This window comes from Gymnoscopelus braueri, assembly GCF_963280865.1.
Source record: "Gymnoscopelus braueri genome assembly, chromosome: 23".
Lineage (NCBI taxonomy): Eukaryota > Metazoa > Chordata > Actinopteri > Myctophiformes > Myctophidae > Gymnoscopelus > Gymnoscopelus braueri.
In genome coordinates, this window is record NC_137625.1 from 7,209,336 (window position 1) to 7,232,048 (window position 22,713).

The following is a 22,713-nucleotide window of genomic DNA, read 5'->3' on the forward strand; positions in this document are numbered from 1 at the left end:
CAGAGTAGATATTATATTTTATATTTTTATTATATTTTTATTTTTATATTCAAGGCTTCATGGGGGGGAGTGATTGATATGTTTTTTTACATTTCCTCCCATATGAGTCAATCAATCAAGTATAATAATGTGAAAATATAAGATTAGTATCACTTTGTTCAGGTTGGATGTGTATTCTATCCTGTCCATTATACCTCATGTATTCAGGATAATGTTCGCATCATCTAGTTTGATTCATCTGTTTTATAACAGCATTTCCCTATTACATCATACAAAACATCATAACAATGTGTTGTATATTACTAGATAATCACAGCACATTGATGTTTCTGCATTGATTTAAACCAGTGAAGATGATGCATGTTATTGCATTGAACAAAGATATTAAATGTGATTTTGTAGAACTGGACAGACTTCATCTCTATAATCATGATAATTTTAGTATTCACACCAGATTACATATATATATTAAAGTCTGTTGGAGCTAGTGATTGTGTTGAACATAAAGTCTCCATCATCTCAACACTTTAAATAAATCATTGAAATGTCTTTTATAACTTTATAACTCTAATGGAATACAATGAAGAAAGTACCTTTAACAGCCAGTAGGGGAAACCTCACACTTATAAAGGCTACTAATGAATACATGGAGTTTTTTTATTGCAGAATATAGAAAAAAATCTTCCTCCTAGTATAACCATAATACCTGATGATTATGTTTTGGGGGGGGGGGGGGGATCACTGAAAATCACATCACCCCATCTTTAAAGCAGCAATGACTATCGAATATCAAAATATTGAATCAAGCAAATTAAAAACGGTCTGGGGTAAACACAAAAGTAGAGTTAAAATGACCCAGGCATGTCTTAAAGTGATTGATTGATTGCCAGATGGACATTCATGTCATGTGACAATTTATGAAGAATGAAGGTTTTAACAGATGATCCGTCGTCACTAAGCACAGATGAAATACCTATAATATCCACCAGGGAGAAACACCACACTTCTAAATGCTACTGATAAATGCAAGGAGGTTAATTCAGAACAAATGCTCAATGATGAAATATTAAATGTTTTATTGCAAAAGCACAATCTGATAACAAAGCTGACATGTACAGTATTCATAGGCAAAGTTAAATGTATGCTATATATGCATGAATTTCAAAATGGGATGAAAATGTATTACAATAATATGTTTATGCAAATATTCTCTCATCTTTCAGCCACACATTTTAAACCACAGGGTAATTCTGCTCATCTAGTATTTTTAATCTCACGCATTATGTTAATTCAGCCGTTAAAAAAAACACAGCATGAAAATGCTAAATAAATGTCGTCTGAGACGTCAAACATAAACCACTTCATCTGATAGAAATAACTTCTGAGACGTGAACCATAAACCAACTTCTGCTTTCTCACAGTTCTCTGTTTTATCATAAGGATCATCAGTGGTGTAAAGTAACTATGTACATTTACTCAAGTACTGTACTGTACAATTTTGAGGTACTTTTACTTTACTAAAGTATTTCCAATTTTCAATACTTTTACTTCTACTCCACTACATCTCAGAGGTACATTTTGTACTTTTAATCCACTACAATTATTTGAAAACTTTAGTTACTAGTTACTTTGTAGATTTTGATTATTATTGCTCCAGCCCTATATACATTTCGGCCATTTGAAAATAGCCGAAATGTATGTAGGGCTGGAGCTAATAATAGCGAAAGTGTAGAGATGCAATAAGGCTTCGAGCCTGATAGGCCTCAAAACCTTAACAAGAAATAACCATGAGCAAAAGGTAATGAAACAAAGAAAAGTTATTTACAGGAATGCTTTCTGGAACATGTACGTTTTAAATAGTGATTTAAATAAAGGGAATCAGTGAGGCGAATTGTCTCAGGTATAGCATTCCAGAGCCTAGGAGCTCGATCACCCTTAGTTACAAGGCGCGAATTACGGCCTTTAGGAGAGCCTTGCCTGAGGACCTCAGGCCACAGGGAGGTTCATAGGGGGGCAAGAGCTCAGAGATGTAACTAGGAGCAAGACCCTTTCGAGCCTTAAACGTAATTAAAATAATTTGATTCTGAAAACAACCGGAAGCCAGTGAAGTGTTGCCAGGACAGGGGTGATATGGTCACGCTTTTTGGTGTTGGTTAGAAGGCAAGCCTGGCAGCAGCGTTTTGCACAAGTTGCAGACGGGAGAGTAATTTCTGAGTTAAACCTGAATAGAGAGCATTACAGTAATAGTCTAAGCGGGATGTGAAGAATGAATGAATGACTTTTTCTAGATCAGCACTGGACAGAAAGGGCTTGATTTTTTAAATGTTTTTCAATTGAAAAAAAGCAGGTTTGAACCACTTTTAATTTGGGCATTCAAATTTAGATCCGAGTCAATAAGAAGAAGAGCTAGGTTTTTTTTCAACTGATTTGACATTTATGGACAGGTTGGTCAGATTATCTTTTTTTGGTGAAGTTTGGAGGACCGAAGAGGACAATCTCTGTACATAGAAACAGCTACTCCAAAAGCGGTTCCTGGATTTAAAGTTCCAGGTCTAAATGATTGATTTTAACTCTATAACTGCCAACTGCCAACTGCCACTTCTCAAAGACGTTTATAAACGTCTTTGAGAAATTAGCTGTTGCCTGCCAAAGACGTTTAAAAACGTCCTGAGAAAAAAAAAAAAAAAAAAAAAAAAAAATTCTAAAAAGATTCTCTAATTTTTTAGTATTGACACCTTTTCGATATTCCAAACGAATAAGGAGATAACAATTTCCAAAGATTTGCTGCTCCATCCACTTCAATGTTAAAATTGAAACGGACAAACAATTCACAATGTTTTTTGGTTTGAAACCACTGGTTTTGAGCTATTTTCAAACATCAAACAACACATGACAACAAGGTCAAATTGACCTCGTTGACATTTGTGAAACCACACCTGAATCTCATCTGTGATTAGAAATTTTCTGGGGATCAATCATACTTGAGAAAAATATTTTGTGGCTATGCGAAAAGGTACCAAAATCGGTCAAAACCCTGGCAGGCTACAGACTGTTTCTGAAAAAACTCTGGCAGGGTAAGAGTTAAGACCCATCTCAAACAATGGCTCAAAGCAAACAAGAACTGTGATCATTTCTACTCAGCAAAATCCTCTATTTTAACACAGAAGAGTGTATAAATAGAACCAAATAAATAAACAAATAAATAAGCAAATAAAGGTTTGGACCATGATCAAGGTTTTTAATTTGGTTTGTGAAGGTTTGCACACATATGTCTGTCAATGTTTACTTGAGTTGGGTGCTCGGAAGTGCTCTGTGTAATATGTTGTATGCCATTTCCAGCCCCTGACAACATCTCGGGAAGAAACCAGACTCCAGCTATGGACAAAAAAGCTTGAGAATGAGCCTATTGACATGGGAATCCCCCCTTCTGAAGGCCTCCCTCCTGGCCCAGAAGCACCATAGGTCCAGTGGAAGACACTCAACCGCCTGAGAACAGGAATGGGGCGATCAAAAGCTGCTATGACCAGACTAGGCTACAAAATTGGCATTGGCTGCCCTCTACCACCCAACCCTGCAGCTTAAAAGATCTTGCAGAGTTCAATAATATTGCAAAGGACTGTGTAAATGAATGGGAAACATATAACCAACATGCTTTGAATACACGAAAAGAAGAAAATGTCGTCTTGCCCATCTGACCATCAACAGGATAACATCAACCTTGCATCAACCTTGATATACTGTAGCCTATATAAGCATCTATTTATGTTTGTGTGCATGTGCATTTGTGTGTGTGTGTGTGTGTGTGTGTGTGTGTGTGTGTGTGTGTGTGTGTGTGTGTGTGTGTGTGTGTGTGTGTGTGTGTGTGTGTGTGTGTGTGTGTGTATGGTGGTAGTAGCAGTAGTAGTAGTAGACAGGCCTAATAGTGCCAATAGTTCATACCGAAAAACGGATTGCCTGGGGGTGGGGTAAGTAGCTTATTCTGAGCCGAGAGTGTTCTGCATCTATTTAGATAATATCAAATATCAAAAGCCAACATTATATATACATAAAGTGTGTGGCAGACAGTGTTCCGCATGATCTACTATCCGTATGACAAAGTATCTACAGTTAGATAGATAAAGTGAGTAGTTGAAAAAAGACATGCGTGACATAGCATATAAAGACTGATATGGCCATCTTGTGGCCACTACGGAGCAGACATAATAACATGGTCCTATATCATCGTTTTTTAAATAGTGAAAATAGCCGATCTACAAGCTCGCCACGGTTGTGAGATTGTAGATCTGCTATTTTCACTACTTTTGTATGATGAAGTCGGGCATTAATTAAGGAAAGAACATAAAATGTTGAAGATACAAGGTTTCTGTCTGACAGCAATATTATAACAATAGTACTGCTACTTTCTGTACCTTATAACTACATAACTGCTGCTACTTTACTGCCAGTTTCTTGCACCCCATGTCTAACCTCATGTACATACTGGCTGCGTTTTTATGTCATGGGATTGTGTATACTGAAGATATCTTTCTGTTGGTATCTTTTTTTATTATGTTTTTCTTCTTGCTCTCCCTGTCTTTGACACACCGCCCCCCCTTTTCCCTGAATACTACGCATTTCACCCACTTTTTTACACCTGTAAACATGTGACAATAAAGTTGTTTCTGATTCTGAGTAGGCTACTTCTTCCAGCAGCAGTATTAAGGATAACATGGGGGGTTAGTTTGCAATTCACAAGGTGCTAATAAATCTAAACACACGGTGAACAGGTCATCAATGACAGCAAACCAGAGCTGGCCTGGCCAATCAGGGCGGCCAATTCCTCCATATAAAATCCTATTAGATCAAATGGAAAATATATATATTTATTTCTCTTTTTACGTCAAGAAAAATAAACTTGAGTCTTTAGAAAACGTTTTAATGGCATAATAATGTATAAAACACAGACTGTAAGACAACAACAAAAAACAGATATGCATCATATAGGATAGCTGGCTATATCTCACTGTTATATTATGTATTTGTGTTCTTTAAAGTACCTTTGCCTTTGGTTAGAATTGTGTGGTGAGGCATTAATACAGCATATGCCTATATACATTGACCACAGTTTCCTGTCATTTAAGTCATTGGTTCTCAACCAGTGGTCCTTGAGGGGGTTCCAGGTGGTCCCCAGCTAAATGATGGAGAGTTGGTAACCAAATGGACCCTTATAGATCTTTAACTCTTGAGAGTGTAAAATGAACAAAGGGTCCATTTGGTTTCATTTTGGTTTTCATTTTACACTCTCAAGAGTTAAATTATTGTTAAACATCTGCATTAAAGAATTGTTATTTTGATCAACGTTTGCCTGTTATCTCTCCTATGGTACCACATCAATAGAGCATGGAATTGTGGACAAAATCGTATCCAACGACAACAAATATACGTTTTGGGTCCGAGAGGCTATGGACCTTGATATGAAAAAACACCTAGGAAAAATTATAATAATTATGGAGGGCAGATAAATCCTCCATCTTTTCTGAATCCCCATGTGTGCTCAGGCATATTTAGTTTTAGGCACATTTATACAGTGTAGCTCTAGACAGGTGTGACAGCTGCTCCTTGTGCAGTTTAAATCACTATTGTAAGATTATCAGATTAGTCACATAAACCTGTAGTAACAATCGCACAATGAAGTTGTACAGAAAAGTGTACACAGAACATTGCCTTCAAAAGTTGTACACATCTTTAATAATCCTCTGTAATACTGCTGTTTGATGGTTTGATGTGACAGAAATAGGCACCCAAATGTGATAGGTTTGGTTTACTGTGCATTATTATAGATTTGGTCCTGTGTGGCTCTGAGGGTAAAGCAAGGCACGGGTTACAGGTTCCATTCAGTTTGTTTGGGTTGAGAATTTCACCAACACTGCCAATGGTTAAGTTTGAGCAACGCTTTGTGAGTTAAGTATAAACCAATCAGGTCAATGGATAGAGAATGGCAATAGTGATGCCATGGTTATTGGTTGGCACAGCTACCCATGCTAAAATCCATGTATGCACTCATTATACTGCAAGACAACTGTTTACTTCATAGCAATAAAGCACTAAAGTTCACCGCGCCTGTTATAACCTTTTATAACCTGGTTATACTTAGTTATACTTAGTTAATCTCTGTATGTATTTGTCTCTAAAAGTCCAGATCCAACTCGTCCTCTTCCTTCTCCAAATTTTCCTCGGCCTGTTTGCGGATCTTGTCGGCAGACGATAATAGTTCCATCCAAAGTTCCATCAATGCTCCTACGATGCCCGCTGACGGAGCCGCGTTGGCGGGAGAGGACTCTCCCTCCACTTTCTGGAGGACACCAGAGCACATCAGTTAGCACAGGGTTTCTCAAACCTTTTCATGTCCCAAAATGTATATGGATTTGGTCACGGACCACCATCTGTAAATATTTTGTGCCAGGGACCCCCATACAAGATTTGTGTTAGGGTTCAAATGTTCCAAAAATATTTTTAAAATGTCCAATGCTTTTTGAAAATAGCTGATCTACAAGCTCAAGTGTTTAAACAGATTCATTTTGATGCTATATTAACTCATTTTGCTGGGGTCCTTGAGTTGGTTCCAGAGGGTGCCTGAGAACCAGTGACTTCTCAAGGGAAGTTCTCTAACATCAACAAGGAATAAACTCCAATGAAACAAAAGCGCTTCAACTCAGAGAAAAGCTCCTCATTCATTAATTGCACAGTTTCCATTTTTCACGATATGCTTCTGTCGGTGGCAAGTGTGACATAGAAGAGCTTTAGTTGCCCACAGACCCCCATTTGATAACCAAAAATAGATCTCTGGGCTAGGGGTGGGCAATCAACCAAACATATATCGAAACCGACATTCAGAACCAATAATCAACTTAATGTTGATCATGTAGCTTAATCAATTAGTGGAGAAGCAGGTTTTTTTTGTTTACATTGTTTTCCTTAAATAAACAAATGAACACAAGAAAATTCATATAGATTTTTTCTAATTGACTAAATCGATTAGTCTGATAAGGTGGCGAAAATAGCAGATCTACAAGCACATTGCGATGCATTGTGAGCTTGTAGATCTGCTATTTTCACTTTAATAATCATTCATTAATCGTGATCAAGCCACAAGTTTGAAATAATTGTGGTATTGATATGAAGTCCTATCGCCCCGCCCTAGTAGGCTACGACCCCAATGTACACATGTAAAATTCTCAATGTCAATTTAACTCTGAGAACACATTTCTAAATGTTCTATTTTACACTGTGACATCAGTGGCAATATTCTCATGGAAAGACATTTACGGCGTACAGTTCATTTTTACTGGTATCACAGTCCTATGGTGACATTTCTTCACTGTTACCAGATGTTAACTTTAATAATTCATTTGCTTAAATTGGGCGTGGGAGCAGCAAGCTTCAAAAAGCTGTATTATCTGGTAGGGGCCAATAAAAAGTGTTTATGTGTTGGTGCTTGCCGTGATGACAACGTCTTCCCCGAACATTGTCATCACTAGACGATGGAGACGGCGGTGACTAATCGCCCGCTGTCTGAACGTTTCTTAATTTCAGTAAGAGCTGGGTAAACGGCTGGGACAATATATCAATATTATATCGATTATTTACTGGTTTAAATCATTTAAAGCCTATTTAAAAAAAAATATATATATTCTGTTTATTTTGACAATTATCAAAAACAGTCCATCTACAACCTCACAATATATGAGCTTGTACATTTTCGACATATACTGTATATCACAATATGATAGTATATTGTAACGCTATCGAGAGTTTTGGTAAAAAAATTCAATATGATGATAATGGATTCAGGTGAAGTTCCAGTGCATAAATTAATTGAGGCCACGGTGTCAATTCAGCATTGAAGTTATAGATACAGAAGGTTAAACGGATTTGATTGAATGATTGTATATTATAGGTGGTGCTCCAGTACTTACAGGCTTGAGTTGGATGCCTTGTCTAATCTGGTCCAGGAGCGCGTCCCGTCCACCGCCGGAGGTGGAGGTGGGCCTCTCCTTCTGCTCCACCCTCTTGAGCTCCAGATCTCTGATCTGACTCAGCAGCGCACCGGCCGCACCCTTACCCTCCCCGCCGCCGCCGCCGCCGCCCGATTCCGACACCATGGCGGGGGGTCCCGGTGGGGGCGGGGCACCCCGGCCGCCGTGGGCGGGGGGAGGAGGGGGAGGGGCCGAGCCGTGGTGGGGGGGCGGGGGAGGCGGGCCTCCTCTGGAGGGCGGGGGTGGTGGGGCTGGAAAGGGAGAGAGAGAGAAATGACTGTTAAAAATGTTTTAAGTACTACCTACAGTATGTCTAGTTCAGAGGTTCTCAATCTATGGGTCAGGACCCCAAGTGGGGTCGCACATTGACCAAAAAAAATATATATCTTTCCCATTAAGTCCGTTTCATTTGTTTTTAAAAACCATAGCCTAAGAATGCATTTTCTTTGTTTTTTATTTCATTATTTTTTTTATTTTTTTTATTAAGGCAACAGATATAGGCTATACAGATAATTCTCAACAAAAAACAATTGTCGTGGAAAAGTTTTTTTTTTCCGTAATATAATTCAAAAAGTGAAACTTTCATATATTCTGGATTTTTTATTTTCATGAGCTGTATGCCATAATCATCAAGATTAAAACAAAAAAAGGTTTTAAATATTTAACTTAAAGCACAATGAATCGAGATTATATGAAAGTTTCACTTTTTGAATTATATTACGGAAGAAAATGAACCTTTGCACGATATTTTACTGTAAGCTTCCATTTAGGAATGTGTACAGAAAACAGTTTTCTGTAGCTTTTTAAACTATGCTGAAAAGACAAAATCAGCAGGGATCAGTGTTATAAATGTAATTTCTAATTAATATTCCTATTCAAGGCAACCCAGCCAGCACGCCCACGTGGGACCCATATGGGCCCAATGCGGGCTACTTGGGTACCAAGTGGGCATGGGCTTGAACTGGGCAAATTATGAGGGTCCCAGGTGGGCTGCATGTGGGCTAACTGGGCGTGGGTTGGAAGCGGGCAAGCACACGTGGTTCCCGCGTGGGCTGCATATGGGCTAACTGGGCGTGGGTTGGAAGCGGGCAAGCCCACGTGGTTCCCGCGTGGGCTGCATGTGGGCTAACTGGGCATGGGTTGGAAGCGGGCAAGCCCACGTGGTTCCCGCGTGGGCTGCATGTGGGCTAACTGGGCATGGGTTGGAAGCGGGCAAGCCCACGTGGTTCCCGCGTGGGCTGCATGTGGGCTAACTGGGCGTGGGTTGGAAGCGGGCAAGCCCACGTGGTTCCCGCGTGGGCTGCATGTGGGCTAACCGGCATGGGTTGGAAGCGGGCAAGCCCACGTGGTTCCCGCGTGGTCTGCATGTGGGCTAACTGGCATGGGTTGGAAGCGGGCAAGCCCACGTGGTTCCCGCGTGGGCTGCATGTGGGCTAACTGGGCGTGGGTTGGAAGCGGGCAAGCCCACGTGGTTCCCGCATGGGCTGCATGTGGGCTAACCGGCATGGGTTGGAAGCGGGCAAGCCCACGTGGTTCCCGCGTGGGCTGCATGTGGGCTAACCGGCATGGGTTGGAAGCGGGCAAGCCCACGTGGTTCCTGCGTGGGCTGCATGTGGGCTAACCGGCATGGGTTGGAAGAGGGCAAGCCCACGTGGTTCCCGCGTGGGCTGCATGTGGGCTAACCGGCATGGGTTGGAAGAGGGCAATCCCACGTGGTTCCCGCGTGGGCTGCATATGGGCTAACCGGCATGGGTTGGAAGCGGGCAAGCCCACGTGGTTCCCGCGTGGGCTGCATGTGGGCTAACTGGGCGTGGGTTGGAAGCGGGCAAGCCCACGTGGTTCCCGCGTGGGCTGTATGTGGGCTAACCGGCATGGGTTGGAAGCGGGCAAGCCTACGTGGTTCCCGCGTGGGCTGCATGTGGGCTAACCGGTATGGGTTGGAAGCGGGCAAGCCCACGTGGTTCCCGCGTGGGCTGCATGTGGGCTAACCGGCATGGGTTGGAAGCGGGCAAGCCCACGTGGTTCACGCGTGGGCTGCATGTGGGCTAACCGGCATGGGTTGGAAGCGGGCAAGCCCACGTGGTTCCTGCGTGGTCTGCATGTGGGCTAACCGGTATGGGTTGGAAGCGGGGAAGCCCATGTGATTCCCACGTGGTGTGACTGGTTAACTGCTGGCTAACTGACATGTACATATGGGCTAACTGGGCATGGGTTGGAACACACACACACACACACACACACACACGCGCACTCAATCACTCACTATAAATCGTATAATGTGTAAACAGATTTGTTTTTGTTTTTTGTTTTACCACTGCCAAACTAAACACTAATGCCAAAAACAGCCAATCTACAAGCTCACAAAGACGGACAAACTATTCAACCCCATTTTAAGTTGTACTATATCTTCCTCTTTTACCCCAGATTTTAACCCAGTTTCCTGCACAAATGCTGACATATTTTACCATTAAGATAGAGCTTGTCTGCTCAGGGGATGATTTCAATCTTGACCATCAGGTCAGAATTTGTGTCAGATCCTGTGTCTAGGTGAGACATGACCTCTGACACAATCGAAATGTCTCAATAGAAGAGCAGGGAGACTAAATGCAACCACCCCAATTATATATATAGTATACATTATATTGTATGAACATACTCTACCATACAGATTGGACATTACATTGTATTTTTAAGTATTTAAGTATTTGTTTTTATTTATTAGAGATGGCCATGGCAGGTTAACTGTTTAACTGTTAACCGTTTAACTGGTAACCATTTAAAGGATCCCTGGCTAATAAACCAATCTACAAGCTCAAGCTTGTAGATCGGCTATTTTTGGCAAAGAGGTTTGGTGTAGAGAGGGGAAAAAGAGCAGACCAAGTACAAGTTTACTAAGGGTTTAAGTGGTTAAAGCCCAACTCACTTTTTCTTAGATTTTAGCAAGTATAAATGTGTCGTTTGTGATAGGGAGCAATGATAATACAATTTGTTCATAAGCTTGTGGATTCAGAGCTTTCTGCTTTATTTCAGTTACATGTGCTGCTTCAAGTCAAACTACATTTGTATTCTCCAGTTCAAGTCCAGACTAAATCCCCTCCCCCTGACTGCCTGTTAATGGCCCTATCTGAGTGTGACCCTGTGGGGGTCACACACAGATAGCAACAATGGAACAATGGGTATTCAAATTATCACTTCAAGGCATGCCAGACTAGTCTGGGTTTGGAGGGGTGGGTGGTTTAGTTTATTTATTTCTTTAAAGTTTAGTTTTAATTTTTTATTGTAATATGGATTAGTCAGAAACGTTTTTTTTAAAATAGCCGATCTACAAGCTCTTTTTCAGATAGATTGTTTTAGTTAACTTTGAAAATACACAATCCTGTTTCAGTTAGTTATATTTTTTGTAAAGCCTTGTTTCTTGGCTTAGGCAGCAGTGGGGACACACATATCTTCCTTTTAGAAAGACAGAGTCTTTTTTTTAAACATAATGAAAACAAGAAGTGCAGTTGGAGGGGGTACAGCATTGTGTTAAACAGAGGGGTGTGTGTGTGTGTGTGTGTGTGTGTGTGTGTGTGTGTGTGTGTGTGTGTGTGTGTGTGTGTGTGTGTGTGTGTGTGTGTGTGTGTGTGTGAGAGAGAGAGAGAGAGAGAGAGAGAGAGAGAGAGAGAGAGAGAGAGAGCTCGGGTGTTCATTTAGAAAGCCGAATGTTTACATCCGCACAGGTTATGTTTATAAAGGCTGGTGATGTTTGCTTTAATGCAGTATTACACACTTTACTTAAGACAGGCAAGGCCATTGTATTTAGTTTTCAGTTAATATTTTATTGTTATTTATTTATTGTTTATTTGCTCAGGCATTTCTAAGGACAGCTAAAGGTCCTGCTTGCTTTGGGTCCTAAAGGCCCCCTCTGTTTGTCCACTAAATTCAAATTTAAACTGACAAAGGACTCAAGGAGCAAAGCAGAGAGGAGGATTGCCTTGTGATGGATTTCTGCTTTCATAACTAAGTAAGTAAATATTTAAATGCAGTACTGATCTCTTTAAGTAGTAGATTGTGCATTACTCTGTTCTCAAGCTAAACTTTATTTTCATGCTGTTTTATGCTGCTCAGTTTGGGCATTCTTCCTGCTCGTCTTGGTGAATCATTGTGTGTGTGTGTGCGTGTGTGTGTGTGTGTGTGTGTGTGTGTGTGTGTGTGTGTGTGTGTGTGTGTGTGTGTGTGTGTGTGTGTGTGATTAATTTTCCTTTATCTGTCTAACTTTAAATGTAATTTGGCAACACATTTGATGTATACCAGTATATACAGTAATGGAAAGTTTCATAATTCTATAATTTCTAACAGTTGGCTTCTTGTCATTTCTATTAGGAGGACTGAAGAACACAAGGATGCAGAAGAAGGCTCTCTCCAAGTGGTTCACTGGGGCTCGTGATAGAGGTGGAAACAGAGTTTGAGCTCAGAGACAGCTTCCACAACTGGATGATGCACCACCCCAGTAGACAAAATCTCTGTCTCTCTTTCTCTCCCCTTAGCAGCACAATACTTGGTTGGTTCTGTCACTGGGGATTTAAACAGAAAGGCTCAAGAGACACCCACGTACACATAGGGCCCAGATTCATCTGCAACATGAAACTGGATCTCAGAATCCCTCTGCCCTGTTACATGGACAATTGAAGTTTTTGATGCACCTCTTATACACCATTTTTATTCTTATATTTTGTTTCTGTTAATAGTCTCTGTGGAGCATTGTCAGAATATTATGTTGCATTTTTGTGATTTTATGTATATACTGTATGTACACTTGCATGTGTAATGTGTGTGCCTTCTCTTCCTGCACCTTTACACTACTGCTATATTTATTTCCATTTGTATTTTCATTGTATTTTCATTATCTTGTAATATTGTTTTTAATAAATTTTTTAAAATATATATTGTCTATTTTCATCCTGGTAAAACTGAAGACGTGTAAAATGTTATACCCAATTTTTATTTTAGGTGTGTTTACAAGAATTAACACGGTTCATGTTTGCTGCTTAATCTATTTTATTTATATTTAAATCTTATTAGGACCCACGTTGGAAATCAAAGGAACCATTGCACAAACAAACCCAGTTAGGACCCACCTCTGTCCCATATAGACTTGCCTAGTTGGGGCCCACCTGGGGCCCAGGTAGAACCCACCTAAAGCCCACATGGGCATCCCAGTTGGGACCCACCTCGGTCCCACATAGACTTGCCTAGTTGGCGCCCACCTGGGGCCCAGGTAGAACCCACCTAAAGCCCACATGGGGCCCATGTGGGGCCCAGGTAGAACCCACCTAAAAGCCCACATGGAGCCCACGTGGGGCCCAGGTAGTACCCACGTAAGGCCCACATGGGCATCCCAGATGGGACCCAAGTGGACCCCGCTGACATGCCGACATGGGGCCCATATGGTTTAGCCCACCTTGAAACCATATGGGACCCACCTAGGGCCCCGGTGGAACCCACCTAAAGCCCACATGGGGCCCATGTGGGACCCAGGTAGTACCCACCTAAAGCCCACATGGGGCCCAGGTAGTACCCACCTAAAGCCCACATGGGGCCCATGTGGGGCCCAGGTAGAACCCACCTAAAGCCCACATGGGGCCCATGTGGGGCCCAGGTAGTACCCACCTAAAGCCCACATGGGGCCCATGTGGGGCCCAGGTAGAACCCACCTAAAGCCCACATGGGGCCCATGTGGGGCCCAGGTAGTACCCACCTAAAGCCCACATGGGGCCCACGTGGGGCCCAGGTAGAACCCACCTAAAAGCCCACATGGGGCCCATGTGGGGCCCAGGTAGTACCCACGTAAGGCCCACATGGGCATCCCAGATGGGACCCAAGTGGATCCCGCTGACATGCCGACATGGGGCCCATATGGTGTAGCCCACCTTGAACCCATATGGGACCCACGTGGGCGTGCTGGCTGGGAACCAATGCATGCTTTATTTCATCCTTGAAATACACAATAAATACACTACAACGCAGAGACGAGGAGCAATTGTATTGTTGTGCTAACAGAGACGTGGCTAACGGAGTTAGCATCTGATTCTTCCATCACTCCCCCTGGTTTCACCGTGTATAGAAAAGACAGAGACACTGTACTAAGCGGTAAGCAACGTGGGGGGGGAGTTTGTGCCTTGATCAACAACAACTGGTGCAAAGATGTTAAAATCCTAGATAGTCACTGCTCACCAGACCTTGAACTTTTAATCATAGCCTGCCGTCCTTTCTACCTACCACGCGACTTCAGCATTGTGATTGTAGCCGTTGTTTACATTCATCCTGGAGCTAATAAGGACACAGCTATGAGGGAATTACACCAGGCGATCAGTGCACAAGAAAATCGCCACCCGGACTGCGCAGTCATCTGCCTAGGCGACTTCAACCGGACAGACTTAAAAAAGGTCTTTCCCAAATTCCACCAGCATGTCGCCTGCAGTACCCGTGGTGACAATATTCTTGACCACTGCTACACGCCCTTCAAGGATGGATACAAAGCCCTCCGACGCCCACCGCTAGGAAGCTCTGACCACGACGCCATCCAGCTGCTACCTGCCTACAAACAGAGGCTAAAAAGGGAGCCGGTCGTTGAGAAGGAAATCCGAATCTGGTCTGAGGACACAGACGCTATGCTACAATCCTGCTTCTACCAGACTGACTGGGGGATGTTTAAGAACGCCGCTGGGAATAACATCAACGAACTCTCAGACTCAGTCACTGGCTTTATCAGTAAGTGCATAGATGACATAGTCCCAAAAAAGACAGTTCGGATCTATCCCAATCAGAAACCATGGATGGACAGCGGAGTACGTGCACATCTGCATGAACGGGATGCTGGTTTCAAATCTGGCGACGTGGAAACGCGCAACACGACGCGCGCGGCCCTAAACAGCGCCATCAGGAAGGCGAAAAAGGCCTACACAAAAAAGATGCAAGACAAACTCAGCAATGGCGACATCAGGAGCACATGGCAGGCGGTACACACCTTGACAGACTGCAAAACAAGAACCAGAAGCGAGGTGAACCCGCCTGCCTGCCTCCCCAACGAACTGAACACTTTCTACGGCCGGTTTGAGATCAGCTCCAACCGCGGCAGCCAAGCGGGGCCATCAGCAGCACCAGCAGAGGACAACCCTCTAACCATCTCGGAGAGAGAAGTGCGTACAGCCTTCACACGGGTCAACATCCACAAGGCAGCCGGACCTGATGGGATTCCAGGCCGGGTCCTTAAGACATGTGCAGACCAGCTGGCGGGTGTCTTCGCTGACATCTTTAACCTCTCCCTCTCCCTGGCTGTGGTCCCTGCAGGGTTCAAAATGTCAACCATTGTGCCCATTCCCAAAAAGGCCAAAGTGACATGCCTGAACGACTGGAGACCTGTTGCTCTCACCCCGATCGTCAGCAAGTGTTTCGAGAAACTGGTGAGGGAATACATCAGCTCCACGCTACCTGCCTCGCTGGATCCGTGGCAGTATGCATACCGCAAAAACAGATCCACCGACGACGCTATTGCCATGGCTCTCCACACCGTCCTCTCGCACATGGACAACAAGCTGCTGAAGGACAAATATGTACGTATGCTGTTCGTGGACTACAGCTCAGCATTCAACACCATTGTCCCAGCAATACTTGACAAAAAGCTCAGAGACCTAGGGCTACACCCAAGCATGTGCGACTGGATACAGGACTTCTTGTCCAACCGACATCAGGTGGTGAGAATGGGCAGCATCACATCCGACCCCCTGACCCTCAACACCGGAGCACCCCAGGGATGCGTGCTGAGCCCCCTCCTCTACTCCCTGTACACGTATGACTGCATAGCCACACATGTCTCCAACACCATCATAAAGTACGCGGACGACACGACAGTGATAGGCCGAATCGTCAACAACGACGAGTCTGACTACAGAGAGGAGATCAAATCACTAGCACGCTGGTGCCGGGAGAACAACCTCTCTCTTAACGTCGACAAGACCAAAGAACTGATCGTGGACTTCAGGAGGCCGCGGAGAGACCATGCGCCCATCCTCATCGACGGTGCTGCAGTGGAAAGGGTCAGCGAGTTCAAGTTCCTCGGAGTACACATCGAGGAGGACCTCAAATGGGAGACGCACTCCACACACGTGAGGAAAAAGGCTCAGCAGCGACTGTACTGGCTCCGCCGCCTGAAGAAGCTCGGAGTAGGACGTCGCATCCTCAGGCTGTACTACAACAGTTCTGTCGAAGGCATCCTAACAGGCTGTGTCACGGCCTGGTACGGGAACTGCACTGCCCGAGAAAAGATCAGCCTACAACGAGTAGTGCGATCGGCAGAGCGGATAATGGGAATCGAGCTCCCAGCGCTCCAGGAACTGTACAAAAAGCGGTGCGTGCTCAAAGCCAAGCGCATCATCAAGGACAAGCACCACCCAAGTCACAGACTGTTCAACCCCCTACAACGACCGCGACCGGGCAAGGGGCTCTACCGCAGTATCAAGAGTTCCACCACCAGGTATTGGTGTAGTTTCAATCCGGCTGCTGTCAGAATGCTGAATGGGGAATAAGCCTGGATGAGGCATAGGCCTTGTTCAGCAGCCTTTTCTTTTCTGGCTCTTCCTGAACACACCTGTGGATTATACCAGGGACAATGACTTGGACTTTAGCCCCCCCTCGGACACACCTGTGGACTACACCAGGTACAAATGACTTTTTGTTGCACTCTCTCATGGAGCTACTTGCGGATTATACTAGGGTCAGTCCACTCTAGGTGGACACGCACTGACCTTTTGCACCTTAATCCCTTGTATAACGCACTGACTTTTTTTTTTGGTCTTTTTTTATTGTGCTCCTTTTCCTCTAAGCACCTTAACGTCCATTGTCTATCATGCACAGTATAAGTATAACATGCACAGTATACAATACATTGCTGCTATGCTCAGGCACCTTAGTTTAGTTTTTTTTTAGTTTTTATTATCTCAGGTTTTTGTAAATATGTAGATAACTTGTCTGGCCTTCTGTTGCTCTCTTGTTTTGATCTCCTTCCCACTTACCCCCCACCCTCTTCTTCTCCCCCCCCCCTCTTCTTTCTATGGAAACTAACGTTGCGATGGGAACGATGTACAAAAAAGAATTTCACCCACTCTTTTACCTTGTAAACCTGTGATGTGACAATAAAACTGATTCTGATTCTGATTCTGAATAAATAAGTAAAGTATGGGGTTGCCAAAACATTTGGCAATCCCAGTCCTTGTATATTAAAAAAAGTTTGAGAACCCCTGGCCTAGTTGGCATAATGTCACTCTCGGATACTTGTTGGTCTTTCACTGCAAACCCCCACACATCAGGCATGTTGAAAAATAATAACTGGAAGACAATATTCAGCCTTACTCTTAGACTCATTATAATTCAACACTTACAGTTCACACCCAGGCCTTCACAGACAATATTCAACTGTAGGTGATTTATTTCCCTGTAAATTGACTGTGAAATCTGTGAAAGATGCAGATGGTCACACAAAGTGTCTCACACCATGCTAGAGTCAACATTCATCCATTCTAGATTCTGGTTTAAACTGCTGGTGCCAATACCATGCAGTTTCCAAGTACACCAATAGGAGGCAGCCTTGCCCTAACTAACGTCTGCAGTGAGAAACGATCAGTCATCTCAGTTAAGGTGCATTGCTTTGAGTGTCTGCTGCAAGCACATCTGCAAGGACATCTAGCGTTATGCCAATGAAATGCCTACTTCTCTCTAGTTATAGAGATAACACTGTATAATCATTCTTTATCACACATGATTACAGAGTTCACACACATACAAAGTGCATGTCAAGATGTGACCTCTATCACAGCAGGTCCATGCATAGAGATTAGAGACCTACCACTCCACCTGGGAGGGCCTGAGGGACACAATGGCAACATGGATTATTACACTTTGTCATAGTATGACAGTGTCGCAAAACAAGAAGCAAGCACACGCTTGTAGATTGGCTATTTTCGCTTGTAGATTGGCTGTTTTCGCAATCTTTTAAAAACATTGCCACCTTTAAGGTTGCACACAGGTTGAAAGTGGTTAAGTCTGTCTGTGGGTTTTCAACTGACAGCAACAATACGTTCCGTTTCACGGTGGGCAGTCACTTGAACACCGGAGTCTAACTATGTGTGATATAAATAGGCTTTTCTGCTGGACAATGACAATATGTTGATTTGAACTAGAAAGGCGTGATTGCATAATGCATTAACATGGGACTGAGATGACGTTATGTACGGCCCGGCCCACAGAGTCCTGGCGGGGCATTGTTTGTGAACTTCTAAAGTGTCGTTAGAGCCACGCATTCCATATTGCCCATATTCCCTTAGGAAGAAAACAGGAAGTTCATTTGCGCCGTCAGTGCGGAGTCTGCGGACGCACCCAGCCAAAACAATTTCAGGAGAGCAACGTCAGGAAACACACGCACACACACACACACACACACACACACACACACACACACACACTCGGGCGTGTGTGGGGTTCCAGGGGATGGCAATCGCCAAAATATTTTAAAAATAGACAAAAAAGTCGATCTACAAGCTTGGAGATCAGCATGAGGTTTCCTGGGTTAGGAATAACAATAGGAAGGTATTACTGAACTGCATTCATATCTTCTAGCACGATTCTTTTTTAACAGTCCAGGAAGTACAGTCAAAGGTAATGCTAAAACGACAAAAAGGGGCTTGTTTTCATTGTGGTCCATAAGATTCTCAACCTTTTTAATTCCAAGGACCCCCAGTCTGATATGCATTAGGCCACAGACCGTCTCCTGATACAACTCTTTTTTTCCCCCCCATCTCTTTAATCTTTGGGGACCCCAATCTACACTATACAATCCTCAGTGTCATTTGAACTCTGAGAGTGTGCAAATGGAACCGAATGGACCCGTAAGGTTCCATTCGGTTCCATTTGCACACTCTCAAGAGTTTACAGACCTGTAAGGGTCCATTTGGAACCGTATTGATCCCTGTACCCAACGTGGACACCCAGTGGCATAGAATATCCCCTCAGGGATCATTGATCAATCAATCAATCAATCAATCAAGATGCTTGCACTGCTCACCTTGTCTCCGTAGCTCGTTCTTGACGGCCTCTACCCCTCCCTTCTTCTCGATGAAGTCGTAGATGACCTTGGACGTCTCCTTGTCCTTCAACTGGGCTTCAGAGATGCCACACATGTCAAACAGGTTCTTCAGCTCCGGATCCAAATTATTCAACTGCAGGAGAGGGATGATTAAAGACTTGAATTTAAAACCCATTTACGTTTGATTAACACAATATACATGCAAATCTATTTTACATTTACTGTTTACAGGTTTTGGTTTTATGCAGTCAGGTTACCAAACCAAAAGGTTTCTACTTAAAATTGTGAGAAATACATACATTAAAGACATTATGCTATGGTGTGTTGGGAGGGTCACAAGGTTAAGATGGGGCAGAAAGTTTCGAAAGGGAGCAGATCCATTCTGAACAGCATCGACCTTTTATATATCTTATACATATATATATTTTTTAAATACATTTTTATCCCGCGATTTTTGTAACCCATTTTTTTCACCCGGTGCCAATTTCCTAAGTGATCCTGGGCGCTACACCAGCCCTACACCAGCGCTACACCAGTCCCCCACAGCCAGGGAGGCCAGGGCCGAGCTCATGCTTCCTTCACTACATGAGAGCCAGCTGACCTTCTTGTCACCTGACAGGGGAGAGTTTCCCCGGTAGGACGTAGCGCGTGGAAGGAACACGTTATTCCAACCAGTACCCTTCCCCTCCATCAGGCGCCCCGGCTGACCAGGGGGAGGCGGTATAGCGACCAGGATTACTACATGTTTTTGTGAGGGTATTAACTACCCCAGGAGACACGGGGAGAACATGCAAACTCCACACAGAGTAGGCCCTTTCACCAACCCCACCTAGGGTATGGGCGCTGATGACGCGGAGGAGAAGACACGCCCCCAGCGCCCACAGCGTCCCCGGCGGGAATCGAACCCAGGACCTTCTAGCTGTGAGAGGACAGCGCTACCGACTGCGCCACCGTGCCCCTTTGTCTTATACATATTAAAGAAGCTTCACTCATTGAGCAGGTTGTCTTTACATGTTGTACCCTCTGGTGTACAGAACCCCATTAAAAGATGTTTAGCAGCTGACTGAAAACAGGCTCAAACAAACTCCCTCATAGGCTGTACATTAGCAAGCTCTTATACTGCCTTCTGCTGGTGGAACATTTCAACTACCAGCAGGGGTCTAATGAAGGACTCGTTAACATACAGTAGATGCAATTTATTATTTACACCATATGCTGTTGTGTGTCCAAAGAGGACGCAGGAAGTATTTCTCATTCAAATAAAAGTAATCAGCACAAAAAAAATGTTGGCTAAATGGGGCTTAGTGAGAACATTACTCCCCAGAACTCTGGTTCATCATTTGGAATAATAATAATACTTTCATATTCACAGTCCTGTAAATACTTTTAAATCCCTTAGCCATAGATCAAATGACTGACCAGGCTTTTATTCTGATGCACTCCCATGTCTCGATAGTCTAGATTATAAAGGATGTCATTGTAGAATTCTTCCCTCATGCAGTAGCTACTGCAGATGTTTCCAAATATTTCTCGTGAGAACGGTGTAATGCAGCAAGTAATGCATTCAGTGATTCATCTGTAGTTTTGCAGCAGCCTAAGGGTTGGTGAGATCAGCTTCTGACAAACACAACATCCTCTGCTTGAATTTAAAGTATTCAATATATATACAACTATTCTGAGCTATCATGTTCTGATCTACAGTATGCATCCGTCACTCCGCTGTAGCCTGAAGCTCTGAGGAGCAAGCGTGTGACAGAAATGTCTGCGCGCACGCACACACACACACACACACACACACACTGCATAACATACCGTTGCTGTCAGGCTTAGACCTTATATGGCCACTTTTCATTGGTTAAATATTTCTAAAACCCACAGACAGACTAAAACACTTTCACTTTATTTATTTTTTTAAAACAGCGGAAAATCGCAGATGTTTAAGCTAACAATGACGAAGTAGTGCCACTAATGAAAGTAAAAAAGAATGAGATACAAGGTTTCTGCCCGACAGGGACAAAAACGCTGAATGATTCATAAATCATGAATCACGCACAGTTGGTAAATGATTTGTCAGTCGGTCATCTCTCTTCAGCAAAGTTGAGACGAGCTGTATGGTCAGTGTGACCTCATCATCTCACATCACATCGTTAAGACCGTTTGTTTATTCATTTGTTTTCTTGGGAGTCAGTCGGTGGATTAAAGGGACAGAAACAGTGTCCTCTGCTGATGTATCCGCACCCCCGGGCCGAAGACTTACGCTGACGCAGGCTCATACTATATCGGAGTTCATATTCGAACATGCAATATGTTTCAAGGACTGATATCTGATTGTCACTGTGTCTGACTGACTGAAAGAACAACCAAGGGCGAATGGAGATGAGGGGCACTAAGCATGTGTGTCAACATACAGTCAAACATGTAAATATACAGACACATTAACACTCTCACTCACACACACACACACACACACACACACACACACACACACACACACACACACACACACACACACTGATTGTGTACTTACATCAAAGCCTGTGTTAGGATCCCATCCTACGTGTCCAATGGGCCTGTAAAGGGAAAGAAGGAGAGAGAGGGAGATGGAGAGGTAAGTAAGAGTCCATGGGGATGAATGCACTAATGAAGCTTTGACTTAATCACATTACAGTTCCAAAAGGCCCAGCGGCCACAAGAACTCTCAATAATTGTATGTGTGTGTGATTGATTCCATATAGATATATATTTGTGTCCGGGTAGCTCAGTCAGTGGAGCAAACCTCGCCTCTGGACCTCAAGGTTCTGGGTTCAATCCCGGGCACCGCCAACTCAGCATATGGCTTGGGTAACTAAATCGTGCAGTAAGTACTGGGAAATGACTCAGCAATCCATCTCTCAGGGGCTGATACCGACAATAAGCTACTCCGACCCACTTACTTCTAGATTATATAATATACAGTATATGAATACACTCCATTTGCTGTTATACCGATTCCACTCCAGTGACAGATTATGAAAATAACAGATTGTGAGGATTTATAACTCTCAGTCCAGTTTCATCAGCGGCACATGGGACCAGTGGGAGACTAGATCACTAGGGCTGTATGTGACCTGATTAACCTATCAGGGCCGGATCTAGGCAATGCCCCCCCAAATGCCCTGACTGCCCCCCCCCAAAATTTCTTTTTTATTTTGAATTTTTTTGTGAAAGTTACATTTATGTCATGATATGAAATGTGAGCTTACCATAATCAAAATAATCCTTAATCATATTCCATCATGTATCATTGCACAATTCAAATAATCCTCTGCCCTGATTTTCCATGGGCAGTGTTGCCAGATATTGCGAGAGAAAGAAGCCTAGGAAAACAAGCCCAAAAGAACAATAGGAAGCTTCGCGCGGCACAGAGGAAGCCGCCCCCCCAGCATTTATTAATGCCCCCCCAGTTCATCATTTCTGTATCCGGGCCTGTAACCTATAGAACATTTTGCAATCTGGTGAACTCTACTGTTGAGTTTATTGAGTTTAGACATTCAGATCACGCCGTTCATATTCTCCATCTCCACTGCTGCGTGGTGATTTAGT

General features: G+C 43.5%; 1 protein-coding gene across 1 annotated transcript in view; it reads right to left on the bottom strand.

The window, feature by feature from the left end:
• Positions 1 to 6,166: 6,166 nt before the first annotated feature.
• The window catches only part of LOC308079228 (actin nucleation-promoting factor WASL-like), a gene marked incomplete at its 3' end in the record, with an annotated part of 39,513 nt that continues 22,966 nt past the window's right edge, over positions 6,167 to 22,713 (bottom strand). The window contains exons 6-10 of the mRNA XM_080420604.1: positions 21,659 to 21,701; positions 19,111 to 19,264; positions 17,896 to 17,913; positions 7,956 to 8,266; positions 6,167 to 6,331 (exon numbers count right to left, since the gene is read on the bottom strand). Of these exons, the coding sequence (XP_080276730.1) occupies positions 6,167 to 6,331; positions 7,956 to 8,266; positions 17,896 to 17,913; positions 19,111 to 19,264; positions 21,659 to 21,701 (691 nt within the window). The remainder of the gene's footprint in view (positions 6,332 to 7,955; positions 8,267 to 17,895; positions 17,914 to 19,110; positions 19,265 to 21,658; positions 21,702 to 22,713) is intronic.